The sequence below is a fragment of the Patiria miniata genome, unplaced genomic scaffold (genome assembly GCF_015706575.1).
Source record: "Patiria miniata isolate m_02_andy unplaced genomic scaffold, ASM1570657v1 HiC_scaffold_10, whole genome shotgun sequence".
In the NCBI taxonomy this organism is placed as follows: Eukaryota; Metazoa; Echinodermata; class Asteroidea; order Valvatida; family Asterinidae; genus Patiria; species Patiria miniata.
In genome coordinates this window covers 4,142,368-4,158,248 of record NW_024037048.1, presented here as the reverse complement: position 1 = coordinate 4,158,248, position 15,881 = coordinate 4,142,368, and the positions used below count along the sequence as shown (strand labels likewise).

The 15,881-nt window shown below is 39.4% G+C and overlaps 1 protein-coding gene across 1 annotated transcript; it reads left to right on the top strand.

Moving 5' to 3' along the window:
• The first annotated feature begins 569 nt into the window (after positions 1-569).
• LOC119735790 (monocarboxylate transporter 11-like) lies at positions 570-15,514 on the top strand. The gene is made up of 5 exons (XM_038209728.1): positions 570-654; positions 2,468-2,648; positions 12,244-12,384; positions 12,808-13,647; positions 14,012-15,514. The coding sequence occupies exons 1-5, from the start codon at positions 634-636 to the stop codon at positions 14,131-14,133; spliced, it is 1,305 nt and encodes a 434-aa protein (XP_038065656.1). The 5' UTR covers positions 570-633; the 3' UTR covers positions 14,134-15,514.
• Positions 15,515-15,881: the final 367 nt, after the last annotated feature.

The window sequence follows — 15,881 nt, the reverse complement described above, 5'->3', positions numbered from 1 at the left end:
TTATTGAATTCTGATAGGTGATAACTACATAACCATGGTAATGCCGAGCACAATATCTTTAGCTTTAAGATGAACAATGAAATGTCACTTTTGTTTCATCGGTTCGGCATCACATCTCTCTAAAACTTCTTAATAAAAGCCTAATTAAAACGAAATTTGGGTAAACAGTGTTCTCCTCGAAATTTGACGTGTATTTCCAGGGTTAATACTTCATCTATGACGACAAACACTGCACAATTCCATCTGTTATATCCTGAAGTATTTATTTTTAAAATAATTTTGGAACAATTATATCTTAAATAAGGAGTAGTTTTGCTTACAGTTTTATGAATATTTCCGTTTCAGATGTCGTGCGAAAACCCAACACAATGGCACACCTGGAAAATTCGCGATTACAAGCCACCTTGTATTAATGCCCGTTTTTACGCGACTAGACAAGTCCGCTCAGTGCATTTTGTACTAGAGCTCAGACAGTCGTTTATCCTGGTGTCTAGGATCCGTAATTATATCGAACGTTTGGCACGCTAATAAAACGTAGTAATTTCCAGGTAAAAGCCTCGCTCCAACGGTGGGTTGTCGTATCGGCTTGCAGACCGCCACATCGCTGTTCTTACACAGAAACAAGGACGCTCAATGAAGATGCCATGTACTGGGGTAAGTTGTGTAAAATGGGACCAAGTTTTCAATTTTAGGCATTGGGACAAAGGTAGCCTAATTGCCTCCGTGTGTATATTTGCCTGGCCTACAAAAATGTGTTTAGCGAGTTAACACAATTCTAAACAATTTCTCGCTATCACCTCATGCTAACAATGTTTAGCATGTAAACGTGGTTACAAACTGATAGCAAGAAAGTGTTTAGAAATGTGTTTACTCGCTAAACTGATTTTTTTTGGTAGGCCAGGCAATTATCGACACTAAGGCAATTAGGCTACCTTCATCCCCATGCCTAAAATCGAAACTTGGTCCCATGGTCAATTTGAACTCTCTTGGAAAATTATTCATAACTCTGTCAAAAATATTGGACGTTTGATGTCTCGTTTAAAAGTGGAAAGGCGTATCTTTCAAACGGTACCTTAATTATTTATGTTAATTGGCTACACATTCTTTGTCTGGCATTCCCTTATGTTTTGTTTGCATTTTTTATGCAAGCTGTAGAGTGAATTCCCTCCTTTTCCTTTTAACGGTCCTAAGTATGCGACCAGTATTTTACATATCTGAATTCAAATTCGTTTCTGTGGTATGCATATTTAGATTCGTATTTACCTGTTTAAAGGAAGCAAAGGCACAATTTGTTTTTGATATTATTTTGTTTTTCATGTTATAACGTTGATCCTACCTTTGTTTCTACAAACGTTTGTTAAATTTTTATTTGGAAATGGTTGAAATATCTCAAACAGAAATAGAGAGAAACAAACAGCTCAAGATTGTTCAACCCACGCACTCACGATGAAGATGCAAGTACAACAAAAACATATTGTGGGTTAATATTTTTGGGGCCTTTGATTGTGTGGGTTACACAATTACCAAGATGTTGCATGGTTTCGTAACTGGGGGTATTTAAGTGATGCAGTATGCGTAGCGGACGAGGCGAAGCCCCGTTTACCATAATTACTCATAATTACTCTACTATGTCAAGTAGACCTTGACATATGTCACTAGGACCAGATGTCGTACCACTCTGTGTGTATAGTTTGCCCATGGATCCCCATGGCAGAAGTATATTTAAAATGGATGATATGTAACCATAAACCGTGAGGCTATTAGGTGTTAATATTATCATATTTAAAAAATTGAGGTTATTTTCACCATTTTATGATAAAGCAATTGAAGACTCGATGTCGAAGGTATAATTCATGTCAGGCCTAAACAAAAACCCTGTAATATTACATGAAACTACGAAGTTGGTCCGATCTGGAGATACAGCTGAATAACAAAAATAAAACATGGTAAGGCAAAAAAAAAAAAATAAGTCGGTCTCTGGTCAGCGCGCGCGTCGATTTTAATCATGCGCGTCAGTCTTTTTTCTTCTTCTAAAATGTTCCGCGGTAGCTCTAACAGCGCCCTCTATTGCCGCACCTCCTCAAATTTGTTTACCAAAGAGCACCAAGGAATGGGAAATTGCACCAAGGCAAATGATCGAAAGCACCAAGGCAAATTATGGAGGACAACAATGTACATGAGGACACCAAAAAACCCCAAAATAGTACCCCAACTTGTCTGTACAATCCAAGCTTGAAGAAAAAAAAAAAGCCAAAAAAAAAAAAAAAACCGCGTCCCTGCGTCAATTCCAGAACTTTGGTCTGACCAGAGACCGAATTTTTTTTTTTTTGGTTTAACAGAAAAATTATATTTGCTCCAAAGAATTTTTGAAAGCTTCCAAATAGTTTCCTTGATGTTTTTAAAATTAATATCAGCGTAATATTGCTTGGAACACTAAAGTATTTTTTCCACATTTGTTTTTCTCCAGAAAATAGGTCGTGGCTACGGATGGGTTGTAACCGTCTTAGGTTTTCTAATCGGCGCTATTGAGCTTGGAACTTTCAAAAGTTTCGGCGTCTTTATTTTGCCGATTCGCGAATCGTTGGATTGCTCAATTTCCTCCTTGGGGACTGCAATGGCTGCGTCGCACACGACGTGCTATGTTCTAGGTAAGTGACACTTGTCATGCAATAGGTATCAGTTACTTATACTCAAACTCCAATAAACATTTAATTTAGAGACACACTCTTGGAAAAAAATGGTCCGGTTAACTTATTCTTTATGATGGGACTTGCGGTTTTGCCTAAGTCAATTGAGCGTGATCGGCTGACTGATAAGGTTTACGCACAAAACCCTCGGCCAGTGAGGAGTTGCATAAAAACTGGCCAAACCACTTTTTGCGAAAGTGTGCCGGTAATGGAGCCTGCCGGTAATGCTGAGCCTGCATACTGCCAAATTTACCAATGGCATCCCTACATTTTCTCGTGCAAATAGGACCCATTTTTGGACCCTAATTTTATAAAATCTGCTCTTAGATAATAGCCCAAAAGCTAGGGAGATGATCCTCTGCTATATTCGCACGATTCCACCGATTTTGAAACTAGACGGTCTCGTTTTTTACAAAAAAATTGTGGGGTCACTTTCTATGCAAATGACTCGCGTAGAAATCTTTGAAACCCTAATCAAAATTATTGCTCCCGCTGTCGGTCTTATTGCGCCATTCTGATATATCGTCTGTCTAGCCCCCCCCCCCACCTGCCCCCCCCCCACCGCACCGAAAAATAATAGTAACTAAATACTGTTTAAAAATGTGCTCGTTTATTTAGAAATTCATGAAGCATAATATCCAAACTGATTGGATGTTTCCAAAGTGTCTTTCCCATTTGCAAAACTTCTTTTTAAAAGCCCATTCATTAGAGACACACTCTTGGAAAAATGGTCCGGTTAACTTATTCTTTATGATGGGACTTGCAGTTTTGCCTAAGTCAATTGAGCGTGTCGGCTGACTGATAAGGTTTACGCACAAAACCCTCGCCCAGTGAGGAGTTGCATAGAAAGCTGGCCGAACCACTTTTTTGCGAAAGTGTGCCGGTAATGAAGTAGTCAGACACCCAAATTGTGTGTAAGTAATGTGCCACAGCTTCAAGTTTAATTTAAGAAAATTCAGCGGAATACCAAAACGTAGGGCAAACCGGAAGCATTAGGCGGTACTCCTGACCACCGTAATCATCAATTATTCTCAGACAACACACAAAACCACACAGTGAGAGTTGATTTGACTTTTCTGGCATAGATTTTTTGAGCCGCTAATTTATTTCTCCTCGGTCAATGTTTAACTGTATTAAATGTCCGTAAATACGTTAACAAGCTATAACCTAACAATAATTACCTATTTGCTAAAAGATATTTGCCTTAGAAACATTTTAAACAAGCTAAAAACGGGGCACGCTTGCCCCAAATCCTTGCCATGCTTGGCATCACTGGGCCCAAAACCTTGGCACGCTTGCCAACCATTCACTAGCCCCACCAGAACAAGTGGATGCTAGCCAAAGTGTTTTGTCACATGACTTAAGTATTTGTCACGTGTCTTTAGTATTTATATGCCTTTATTACTCAAGAAGTTATTTGTAGTTAAAGCACACCGATTTGGTCCACCGCTCGTAGATACGGTTGGCATGCCCCATCAGTACAAATGGGTGCTTGGCGTACTTTTTTACAAAGATTAAACACAACTTGTTAAATGTTTAACGTCCAAATTCAAAGGTTTTACTTAAGAACTATTCACCCAACCTGTTTATTTTAGTTTGAATTGAGGCACTGCCCGTCGCTCCCAGCCAACTTCGCCAAACGCGCAACGCGCGCCCCATAGGACGACAGGCAGTACCCTCACACCCTTACCCCGAAGAGTAGAACCCCAAAAGAGAAGGAGTGAATGAAACAAATACTAGCGCCAGGGTAATACTGGAGTTGTGTATAACTATTACCAACTGAGGATAGAGTGCGAACTGCTACCATTTTTTTTTTAAAGAGTTAATGTTGCAAAAATCATTAAGGCTGTAACCTCATCGGCATGCTTGCCACAAATCTTTGGCACTCTTCCTTAACCACACAAGCTGCCTCTTTGAAATTGCTGTAAAATGCAAACTAAACATGCATAATAATAATACACATTACAAAGTTCGGTATTATAATCATTTCGCCACAACTTGCTCATTGGATAACGTTGTCAAAAGAGGTAAAACTAATCACAAATATTGATTAGATACTTTTTATATACATATATATTCCTCCAACCAATCCTGACCGATATAGATTCAATTGATACAGGGGGGGGGGGGGGGTGTTAGTGGCTACCTTCTAAGCTGGCCTACAAAGTGGCAAAACCCTTCGTGGACAAAAAGAGGACGAATGTACAGTTTTCCCGTGGGTAGATCTAATCTAAATCAGTAAGGGAAAATATCCCCAACATATCAACCTCCTATTGTGAGTATCACCAACGTGAACTAAACAAATGAGCTATTATTGCTCCTAAAAAAAGGCGAAAAGCCAGTACGAAACCCATCCTGGTGGAAAGGATCGAAAAATTCCCTTCCGGCCCCCAAATAGGCGACCAAGTTTTCTTTAAAGATTTTTTTTTTTTTTTTAAACTTTTTAATTGTTTATGTTATCTTCCAAAAGTACAGTTATAACTTAAAATCCCCTTAAAACAATGAACTTGTTGAAGTAGCTGTTATTATTAAATGTAAACAGTCAATGTATAGCTATATAGTTAATCATTTAAACTGTTACCTGAAGATGAGTATTCCGTGTTTAATTTAAAAGAAAATACAGTTCAAAATAGCCAGGACTATGTACAACCTACAACCCAATGACATCAAGAGCATGAATGCAATTTAGAAAATTCCAAGTTGTAATTTACTAAGCAATATTCATTTCATGTCAAGAAATGTTTCTAACCAGCTTTATCTGTTCCTTGTTTTTGAAGCCGATTTTTAAAAATATTTGTTGTGTGTGTGAAAAATCAGAACCAGTAGGAGGCTTAAGTACGGTGCATCCACGTTAACATGACAATGGGAAATATTATTACACTTACATGTACATATGAATAGTACAATTAGGCTACAAAAGATCTGGGTCAAGCACGTAAATGCGCAACGTGCGGTTAAATGTATGTGTCTACAGATCATAATTTAGCGTACACTTTATGTTGTGTTATCCTCCTCAATGCCATTATGCTTTTATATCGCGTCAACTTAATTGAAATGGATGACCATAGAATTTAATAGGTCATGGTCAAAAAAAGATTCTTATTAAAGTGTGCCGCTTTCTGTTGACAGCTATTTTCCTGTTGACAGTTATTTTCCTGATATTTGCCTTTAGGCAACAGTTTATAATCTGGACGCCAAACTGGCCGAATTGCTGGACGATCAGTACCCACCGAACTTGTCCAACCGACAAGATGTCCAACCTTGGAAGACCTCTATGTTGCAAATCTGAAGAGCATTCGATGGTACGAGTCCCGGTCCCAAACCAATTTGTAGCGTGTGCTGTCCTCTGGCATCCTGCAACAGAAAATACTCGAAGCAGCAGCTATCCATTGCAAACATATCTATCTTTTAAATGTATTCATTTATTTTTTTGTTTATTTGTTCATTAAGGTTGTTTGTTTGTTGGGATGTTGGGGTGTTTGTTTTATTTGTTTTGTCAGGGTGTTTGTTATCATTATTATCAATATAATCTACAGGATCCCGCAAATGGGCGACAGGTTTTTTTATATTTTTTTTAAATTTATTTATTTGGCAAGTCACATCTGGATTTTGGCAACACGCCCTGTTGGGGTGACAAATTGGTGTCACCCTATTGTTAGAACGACCCTTAGAACAAGGAATTTTCGTGTTGCAAACCATCTAGCTCGAGAAATTCACCAAATTTCGTGAAGAAAAGATAAGAGGTAAACTTGGGTTAGGTGATATTTTATGTTTGTGCACAAGTCTATGGGAAAGTTTCGCTATTATAACATTACATTAGTAGAAATTATAACTATTTAATTATTAACGTTTGTAGTATTTCATTATAATTTTTAAATGTTTGTAATCCCTATGGCTTCACAAGTTGGCCTAGGTGACAGAAAAGGATGTCAAGCTCAAACAGGAGAGAAACTATACCTCGAATGGTCCCCCGGACCAGATGTGATAATGAGCGTCGAGAATAATTGTCCGGTCTAGGGAACCAGACTACACGCTGCACCGTACAGACGTACATGATGTACGACTAGAATAGACTCGGCGGTGAGAAACTGATGAAAAGAGACTAAACACGTACAAGTTTAACGATGCTTTCGAGTTTATTTTCCTGATTGACGTCAGTCAGCATCGCATATGGAATTCCTGAACCCAGCGTGCTAACAGATAAGGACACATAGAATACTACGACGTAAAAATTAGCTTCTCCAACAAGTTAAAACTATTGAAATTATTGGTCAGAAATGTTTTCGTTCGGTTGTGAGCACATGTGTACTCAGGACTCCCTCCGTAACGTAGGGAGGAAAGGGAGTTCACCAGGGCTAGCTTAGGGCCCTACCGCTGGCTGCGCTGAATTGCGTTAAAATTAAAATCATGGAAACGGTGAACAAAATCTTCACACGATATTGCACAGACACAGTACAACAAACAAACGGGCCCAAAACAAATGCTGTTTGATTGGAAAATTCTCACCTTGAATTCCATCATGCATGGCATGTTTGAGCATGATGTCCAAGCCAGTGTATCACGCGGGAAACCTCGAGAGAGGGTCGTGAAGAACACAGATCCAGCATTCACACTGCAGGCCGACACGTTGCCGCGTCCAAGCATGCCGAGAACACCAGACACCAGCACCGGGGCGGATTGAAAGCTGGGCGGGGATGCGCCGCCCGGACTCGGCAGGAACGCACCGTCATGACCGTTGATTTGGCGCCTGGACTTCGGTGTCCGTAAACTTATTACGGGCCAAGATTCAAGTAGGACTACACAAGCTTCAATCATGGACGGCTGACATAATCCAGTGGTGATTCAGCATTTCAAAAAGTACAAGTAGGCCTAGGCCTAAAACGCTGTTAGAATTCATGTTCTGGAAACCTTGGACGGCTGTGAAAAATCACATGAAATGTCCACAAACGGGCGGATCGCTTGGGCTGACGGTTTGACGAGGCAGCTTGTAAAAACTGTATGGTCGTACTCGTAGGATGTACGTAAACGCCGTCTCCAAAACCTTAAACGATCACTAAAGTCAGCTGCATAACATTTGCAAATAATAAGTTCACCAACTGAAGTTCAAATGTGAACAAAAAATCTATGGAATGTAAGCGAACAAACGCATATTCCAGGAGAAATTTATTTTTGATGTAGCGGTCTCAAAAAGCTACGCCGAACTGGCCTTTCATTCACGGCGTGCACGTAGTGCGTCTGTGCGCGCGCGTGGACTTATCACATTTGTATCAATATTTATATCTCCCTTGGAAGTTACATCAACTTCTGCCTATGAACAGCGTTTTTGGCTTCATGCCAGCAATGGATGGCCAGCTGCAATTTGGGCAATCGATGTGTTTAATAATTCCACACCATAGCAACCATCCGCTGATTAACAGAGAGTTTGAAACTCAGCCGGCCGTGTGTTCGTGGAGAATAATGTATTTTATCTTTCAGTGATAAAATGAATGAATAATGCTATCTCCAGGCTATACGTGTTCCGATAGTGATACCAAGATTACCGGAATACCAAAAAAGGTAGGGCAAACCGGAAACATAGACATAACCCAAACTCAAAAAGGAATCAGTGATAACAATAACCACTACATGTATATGGATAAGTGATACACAAGACCATTATCCACATAAACCAACAACAAAGAACGCAACACTGACGCAACAATGACTCAGTGATAGCAATAACAACAATACAGATAGTGATACCTTTGACCTATCCACACAAAATGCATCAATGTTCTCTACTCAATAGGAATCGCTCCAGTAAAACCATAGACCATAAAGGTGAACAAATTAGTTGAAGTTATTCCAGAAAACATTCTATTTGTTACACATTTATGTTTACAATAAGGATAAACTCCAAAGGTATGGAATGGAATGGGCCGTGTGGCACATCACGGCGCTATATTGTTACAATACAAAATTGCATCTAGCCCATAAAACTTAAGAGGTATATTTACAAGCGAAATGTCCCATTTAATATGGAAGTTAGCTAATCCCATATCTAAACAAGATTGGGTGTTCGACTTCCTATTTGGCACGAAAAAAAAACACCTTCTGAGGAGGAGGGAAATTATTTTCAAACTAACCTTGCATGTTTGTCTTTTGAAGCCGCGACATAAAATTTGACAAACACAGCTATTAATACGTATTCCTGCCTACGGATTGGCCTAGCATTTTGGCGGCAGCCCACTAACGATGATTGGCTGCCTACAATCCCAACGCTGATTGGCTGCCTAGAATCCCAACTGCTGCTGTATTAGTCTGGTTCCCAGAGCTGACAATTATTCCAGACGCTCACGTCTAAATTGTAGGTCAGGCAGCCTCCGTGGCTAGGCTTAAGATAATACATGACGACATTGACGGCCCTCTTTCAAAACTCGGCTTCGCTTCCGAACTCGCTTTATCGTTTGTAGCTTTTAATGTTCCGATCAAATTTTTAAATAAATCACTTGCTTCAACAAATCATACAGTTATGATAATACAGTTTGATATTTCTGTAAGAAAACATTGACTAATGTTGACCTGGAATCTTCAGTTAGGCACCCAATTAATAACACTGTTAGCAGGTGGAGCCGAATGGAGACTACGCCGAGTTCTGGAAAATCCCGGTAACGGCAGCAAAAAAATCGCCCCTCGTTTACGATCCGAGTATACTTGATGTACAAAATCGTCGTTGAATTTCAAGTTTTCTAAATGAAAGCAATGAATTTTAATTATCAACTATTTTTTTAAAAAGTTTTTGATAAGAAATTAGTATTAATAAAACCTATATTGACTCGGAAATACTCGGGCGCTATCCGATTGTCGACAAAACGAATTTGGCAAACTTGGGACATTTTCGGAAAAAGGAGGAATGCCTCCCGTTTTAGTCACGTGACGTATAAGTTGTAATACAATGTATTACCGAAGGCTACTTGACCTAAGATTCATCAGGAATAGCATTGTCTGCGAACCAGACTACTGCTGTGTAACTTGGCGAGATATTCATATTACGTCCGCAATCTTGAGATATAAGACGGCAAGCATGGAAATTTGCACACGGCACCAAACCAATTTTTCCGTTTAGTATATTTGATTTTATCATTAACGTGATAAAATGTCTGAATTGATTGCCGTGGGCTATGTTTTTTTCATTTCGAAACAGTGTGCTTTACAGACATAGATTAAATCCATTCGTATCATGAATAATGAAGCCTAAAAAAAGTTTGTCGTGATTTCAATACCAAGACCAAGCAAACCTAGCCGAGTACTACTGATAGCCTGCCTCACAAAATGTGTATTACCCAGAGGTGGCAGCAAGTCATTTTTTGCAAGTCCAAGTCAAGTCACAAGTCATTGTTTGCAAGTCCAAGTCAAGTCACAAGTCATTAGGTCCAGTCACAAGTCAAGTCACAAGTCATTAGGTCCAGTTGCAAGTCAAGTCACAAGTCATTTGGTCTAAAAACAAGTCAAGTCACAAGTATCTTTGTCCAAGAACACGTCAAGTTGCACATTATTTTGTCCAGCTGTAATAAGCTAAAAGAATTAACCTGGCGTGAACTTACGAGTTATTGTGAACATGCCTCCTTAATTCCCCTTTTTCAATGTGTTGCAATTACTATTCTTGTAGTTTATCACATATCTGTCGGATATTAGCCCTTTGTATACTTTAATAAATTTACTTTACATTGTAGAAATAAATGTTGAGATGACCGTGAAAAAAAGACTTCCTCACTCGATTACATGTAGTATACTAACACTTTATTGTTCAATTTTCATGTATACTAAACGCCTACCAATGGGTTAGGCTATCCGGTATTTTACATGCAATTGACAAAGGCCTGCTTTCTTTTCATGAAAGGTTCCTTTCAAAGTTTGTTCAACCAATACATTAAGCAAGAGACAATTGGTCATTGAAAACTGTAGTTTGTTGTGACAGTCTTATTGAAAACTTTTGAAACTAGTGGGAACTATTCATTTTACTGGATTCAGTCACTGAGGTCTATTTTCTGGAATGAAAAAGCTAATTAAAAGTATAATTGCTTAATTAAAGTGCATTGGGTCGCTCGAGTAGCGTCTGACTTGGGTTGGTAACAAGTTATTTTTTGCAATCCCAAGTCAAGTCACAAGTCATTGTTTGCAAGTCCAAGTCAAGTCACAAGTCAAAGCTGGTATTTACAAGTCAAGTCACAAGTCACAAAAATAGCGACTCGAGTCCGACTCGAGTCCAAGTCACATGACTCGAGTCAGCAACTCTGGTATTACCTAGGAAAATGTGGCCACTTTATACACCTCGGCGATTCCGTAAATTCGGATTTACATTTCAGACAGTTCTATTGATCTTCTGTTGGTAGTGTGAATGCGATGCATTACTAATATGTGACATCTGCTGAAAAGAAAACAATTACAGGCCAAACTAGTACGTGTACTACCATCTTTACGATCGTGTGAAATCATGTGGTCGGCATGGGCGTCGCCAGGATATTTTCCGGGGGGGGGGGAAGCACATTTTCCCTTCAAATTCCTTAATAAAACTACCAAGTTTTTACGAAATACCTTACTAGGATGTTGGTAAATGACAGTCAAAAGCATCCTGTAAAGTTATGGCACCTGGTGTGAAGTCATTTTCAAGAAAATTGTATTTTTGTTTACGTTTCCAGCGGTGGTCGGCCGACCAACGTTGGAAAAACCTAACTATTTTGCAACTACTGCTCCAAATTTACCATTTTTTATTCAGTTCAAATTTTGTTTGCTATTGGTTACATATTCATGAACGGGTGCAGGCCAGCTAGACTTGTTCCCTTACCGTACAATTTTCCGGCATCTGGAAATTGATCCATTTTATCTTTAGTGGAGTCAGGGAACCAGACTACTTGAACATTATTGTTTTTCTTGGTTTTTCCAGCATTTTCGAACAAAAAACTTAAAACATATCAGTGTAACAAAATTTGATCTATTATACTCCCCCTTCAAATAGTTCATTTCTGAAAATTAAAGCAAAAGCCAATGATGTACATTCCCTTTAACTTTTTCAACATATTCTCAATTAATCATTTTTCCGAGCGTGAGAAGGGGAACATTTGTCCTACCCCCCCCCATCCAATTAACAGAAATATCGCTTCACACCTCTCTTTCCCCCTTTTTTCTTTTTGTTTTCCTTTTTTCCCTTTTCCAGGGGAGGGGAAGCGCCACCCCCTTCCCCGCCCCCTGTCTCCCCACACCCCCTCGCGACGCCCATGGTGGTCGGACGTACAAAAAGAGCTGGAATTCACGGAATTGCCCACTTGTTAACCGAGTAGGAGTGTAATTCCGTCATTATTAAATAACTGTGTTCTAAGGAAGCTAAGCTAATTATAGATAATGGAGCAAGTTAGCATAATACTAAATGGCATGATGACTTGTAGTTATGACGTGCATAATATCCGTGTTAATTTTTTCTCAAGGTGTTCCATAAAGTTCAGTTCGATTTTAGGTTCGACCCTATAAAAAAATCCCGTATCCAGTGAATTTTACACATGAATTTGTTTATCGTTATCAGTTCCGCTGGTGAACATCTTGACTGAAAGGTATGGCTCACGAAGACTCGTCATGCTGGGAGGAGTCATCATGTTTCTTGCGTTCCTTGGAATATCGCTGGCGACTAACATTGCTGTATTTTCACTTCTCATAATGATATGGGGTAAGCGAACTCGCCACAACTTTTTTTCAAGTTAGCCTTTCAGATGCATTGACAAGCTTTCATACGACATGACGGTTAACTCTTTATACCCAGGGCATGGCATTGTCCCATACAATTGGTAAAATTGACATAAAGCCTCTCCAATTGAACTAATGTAATTACTAATATTAATCCTATCATGACTGAGATATTTTGGGTCTTCTCGGGTCCAGTTGGTACTTTCCTCCTCATCCTCATTTCTATATGCAACGACCGATTTTCTTAAAATTTGGCAGGAATGTGGCATGTTTTTTTCCCTTTGTTCTACAAGAATACGTCATTTGGTTGCACTTCAGTGACAACATGATGACGCTTCGCTGTATTTTTTTTACTGGGTGCAAAATTTTAAATGCTACTTTTCGATCAAACTTTTTTCTTCCACAGGAATGGGTGTTTCCCTTGCCTACGTCCCTCCCATTGCCGCAGTGATCAAGTATTTTCCAAACAATGCGGCTCTACCTATCAGTATCACTGCCACAGGATGTGCCTTTGGGATGATGATTTATCCCCCGTTGACAGAAGCCTTGATCGAGATATATGGATGGCGTGGCACCATACTCATATTTGCAGCTTTTAATGCAAATATTTGCGTTTTTGGAGCCTTGATCAAGCCGCCGCCACCGCTACCGCTGTATGAAGCCCTTGTCACTCCACGTCAAGAGATGATACCAGCGCATTCACTATCTGGTGACAGTAAACTGAACAATTTGATCAACGTCTTTAAGAAAGCTGCGAAGGGTTTCAATAACATTATATCCTTGGATGTATTACTACTGGAACCAATGTTCACCATATATGCTTTTGCGTGTTTTTTACTTGGCATCATGTATAGCGCCTGGATGATTTACCTCGTTCCTCATGCAGTGGTCAGGGGTATTGGGAACCAGCGAGCTTCTCTTCTATCTACGGCAGCTGGAGTTGGTACCCTCGTTGGCAGGATCGTATACGGACCAATATTGCACCGTGGATACATCACACCGGTTCAAATGTTCATACTTCTTGCTTGTGGCAATATTGGAGCATTTGTGCTTGATCCAATCGCTTTAGATAACTATCCAGGACTGGTTGGGTTATCTTCCATCAATGGCCTTTGTCTCGGAGTGATGGCCGGTATGTTCATACTTGTGTCCCAGCAAGTCTTGGAGGGTGAAATAGGCGACAGGGCGTGGGGTATATTGTGTGTCACCTTTGCGATTGGGGAATTAGCTGGAGGAGCTTTGGCAGGTACAATTATGACGTTTTTATTTTTCCATGAGTTTTTGTTAATTTAGATGAAAAATACTATTATACTTTATGCGTCAAGATGGAGTGCGAGGGCAATTAATGGTTTGGTATCACTTGGAAACGCACGGTTGTTTCATTGTTACATGTAAAATAACAAAGAACAATCACGAAGGTGCATGCAACGCTAAAGGTCTATTATGAAAACACCACACACATATGTTTAGCTTGTGTCATCACTGCAAACACTATCCTATAAAATTGTTGAATTATACGTTGAACAAAAAATTCAGTCAAACTGTTTAGTGCATTTGTATATTTAATACATTTTGTGAGCTTTTCCCTTTTTTTCTCTTCTTTCCCCCAGGTTTCATATATGATGCCACCGGAAGTTACGAGTTGTCATTTTTGTTTCTTGGAGGTTTATCAGCCGTGATCGTCGCGTCCCTCGCAGTTGAACGCTTACTGGATCGCTGCTGTGGAAAATAATTTATTTCACTACTTTGTGCGTAGATTGATATGATCAGTCCATGATTGTTTGTAATAAGCACTCCTCGTGCCTGCCGAACTGATTTCAAATCAAGACTGCATTGAAAGACTGCAAAGAATGCATTTAAAATTTGTCACGAAGTTCTCAGCGTCCGTCAACCCTCTTTTGATTTGATATTAAGGAATCGACAAAGCGTTAAGCCTTCTTTTGAATTAGCTGCAGAGGAGTTGACGGTGACGTGCAAGTTGTATCATAAGTAAATAGCTTTAAAAAACATGATGCAGCAAGTCTGTTTCATAAAGGTTTTTAATGTGAAATGCATGGGCTACATTCATGGGTAAAAACAACCGCAATGTCGTTTGATTTTAAGGTATGTCGTTTGATTTTAAGGCTGCAGACGCCAAAATAGTAAAAGGCAGTTTTTAAGTTAAAGTCAAACCCGCATTTTAGGTCGATGTATGTGATACACTTGTCTTTTGTTTTCCTCAAAAAGTTAACCTGAGTATTGTGTGTACTTTTGTATCATGCATGCAGAATGTCAGCATGAAATGTACAACAGTTACTTCGGCGTTTCCTACTGTAAATGAAAACAGTCCTTGCGTCCATTTGCTTTGTCTTCTGCGGGAATGAGAACAAATGTTAGGAATACCATGCTGGCTGGAGACTTGTTTAGCGACCGTTCAATATTTTGAGCCGGGGAAGAAATTCATGCAGAGAAGCCCAAAAATGCCGCATTAGAAGTGGTGCACAGGCTAAGCGAACGATTTCAGTTTTTTTTTCCATTCATATTTAACTAAGTAAGAGTAAAAAAAAAATGAGTGGACTAATTTAACACGTAATCAAGATTTCAGCTGCGGCAATAAAATGAATACATAATTGGAACACATAATGTAGACTTGAAGTTAAGTCCGACGTTAAAATGGCTTTAGACATTTGGTTCAGTTTTATGAACGAAATGCACCTTAATTTTGTCAAAGTAATGTTCAGCCTATTGCTATTGCTAAGGGTATTTCAAAAGCCCTTTTTAATGTTAAAACAAAATTGTCCATATGCATGACCGAATGGTGGCCTGATCAGGCAAAAGCTTATAAAATTTCAGATCCTTATAGTGGTTCAGACTAGATATTCACCCACAACCACTGCATTGGACTTGTCGGCACACACCAGCCGTTAGGTACATTAGACATGTGCGGAATTGCTACTGCAAATTCAGACACAAAAGGGCTCCAGATGGTCAAATATAAGGTGTCTGTAGACAAAGGGTGTTCATTGGCCGGGGTGTAAATTGATAGGGTGTAAATTGACCGGGCGTTAGGGCAGAAACCAACAAAGTTGTAAGAAAACGTACAAGAAAGATTAGTGTATATGCCTGGTCCAGCTCCTCAGAATATTACGTGTAAAGGTATCACTAAGGAGACACGTTATCGTAATTTCTTTGCACGATGGGAGACATCGGTCATTAGGGAGACATTTTCATGTCTCCCTAATGTCATATGCACAGCCCCCCTTTAGAGGCACAATTTGATTGTCGCAATTATTTGTTGCTCGTGGTCTAATTAGTAAACATACCGAATTCGTGGAAAAAAGACAAGGGAATATTGGGTTAGGGCACATTTAAGTTTGAAAAATTGTGTGCACAAGTCTATAGGGATGTCTCCCAAATGTCCAATCCAGGGTAATTATTATTATTATAATTATACGTGTAATGGTACCATTAAGGAGACACGTTATCGTAATTTCTTCGCAC

Coding starts and splice junctions, on each gene's coding strand:
- LOC119735790 (XM_038209728.1), top strand. CDS start 634: ATGAAGATGCCATGTACTGGG. Junction 12,385..12,807: donor ACTTCTCATAATGATATGGG/GTAAGCGAACTC, acceptor TTTCTTCCACAG/GAATGGGTGTTTCCCTTGCC. Junction 13,648..14,011: donor AGCTGGAGGAGCTTTGGCAG/GTACAATTATGA, acceptor TCTTTCCCCCAG/GTTTCATATATGATGCCACC.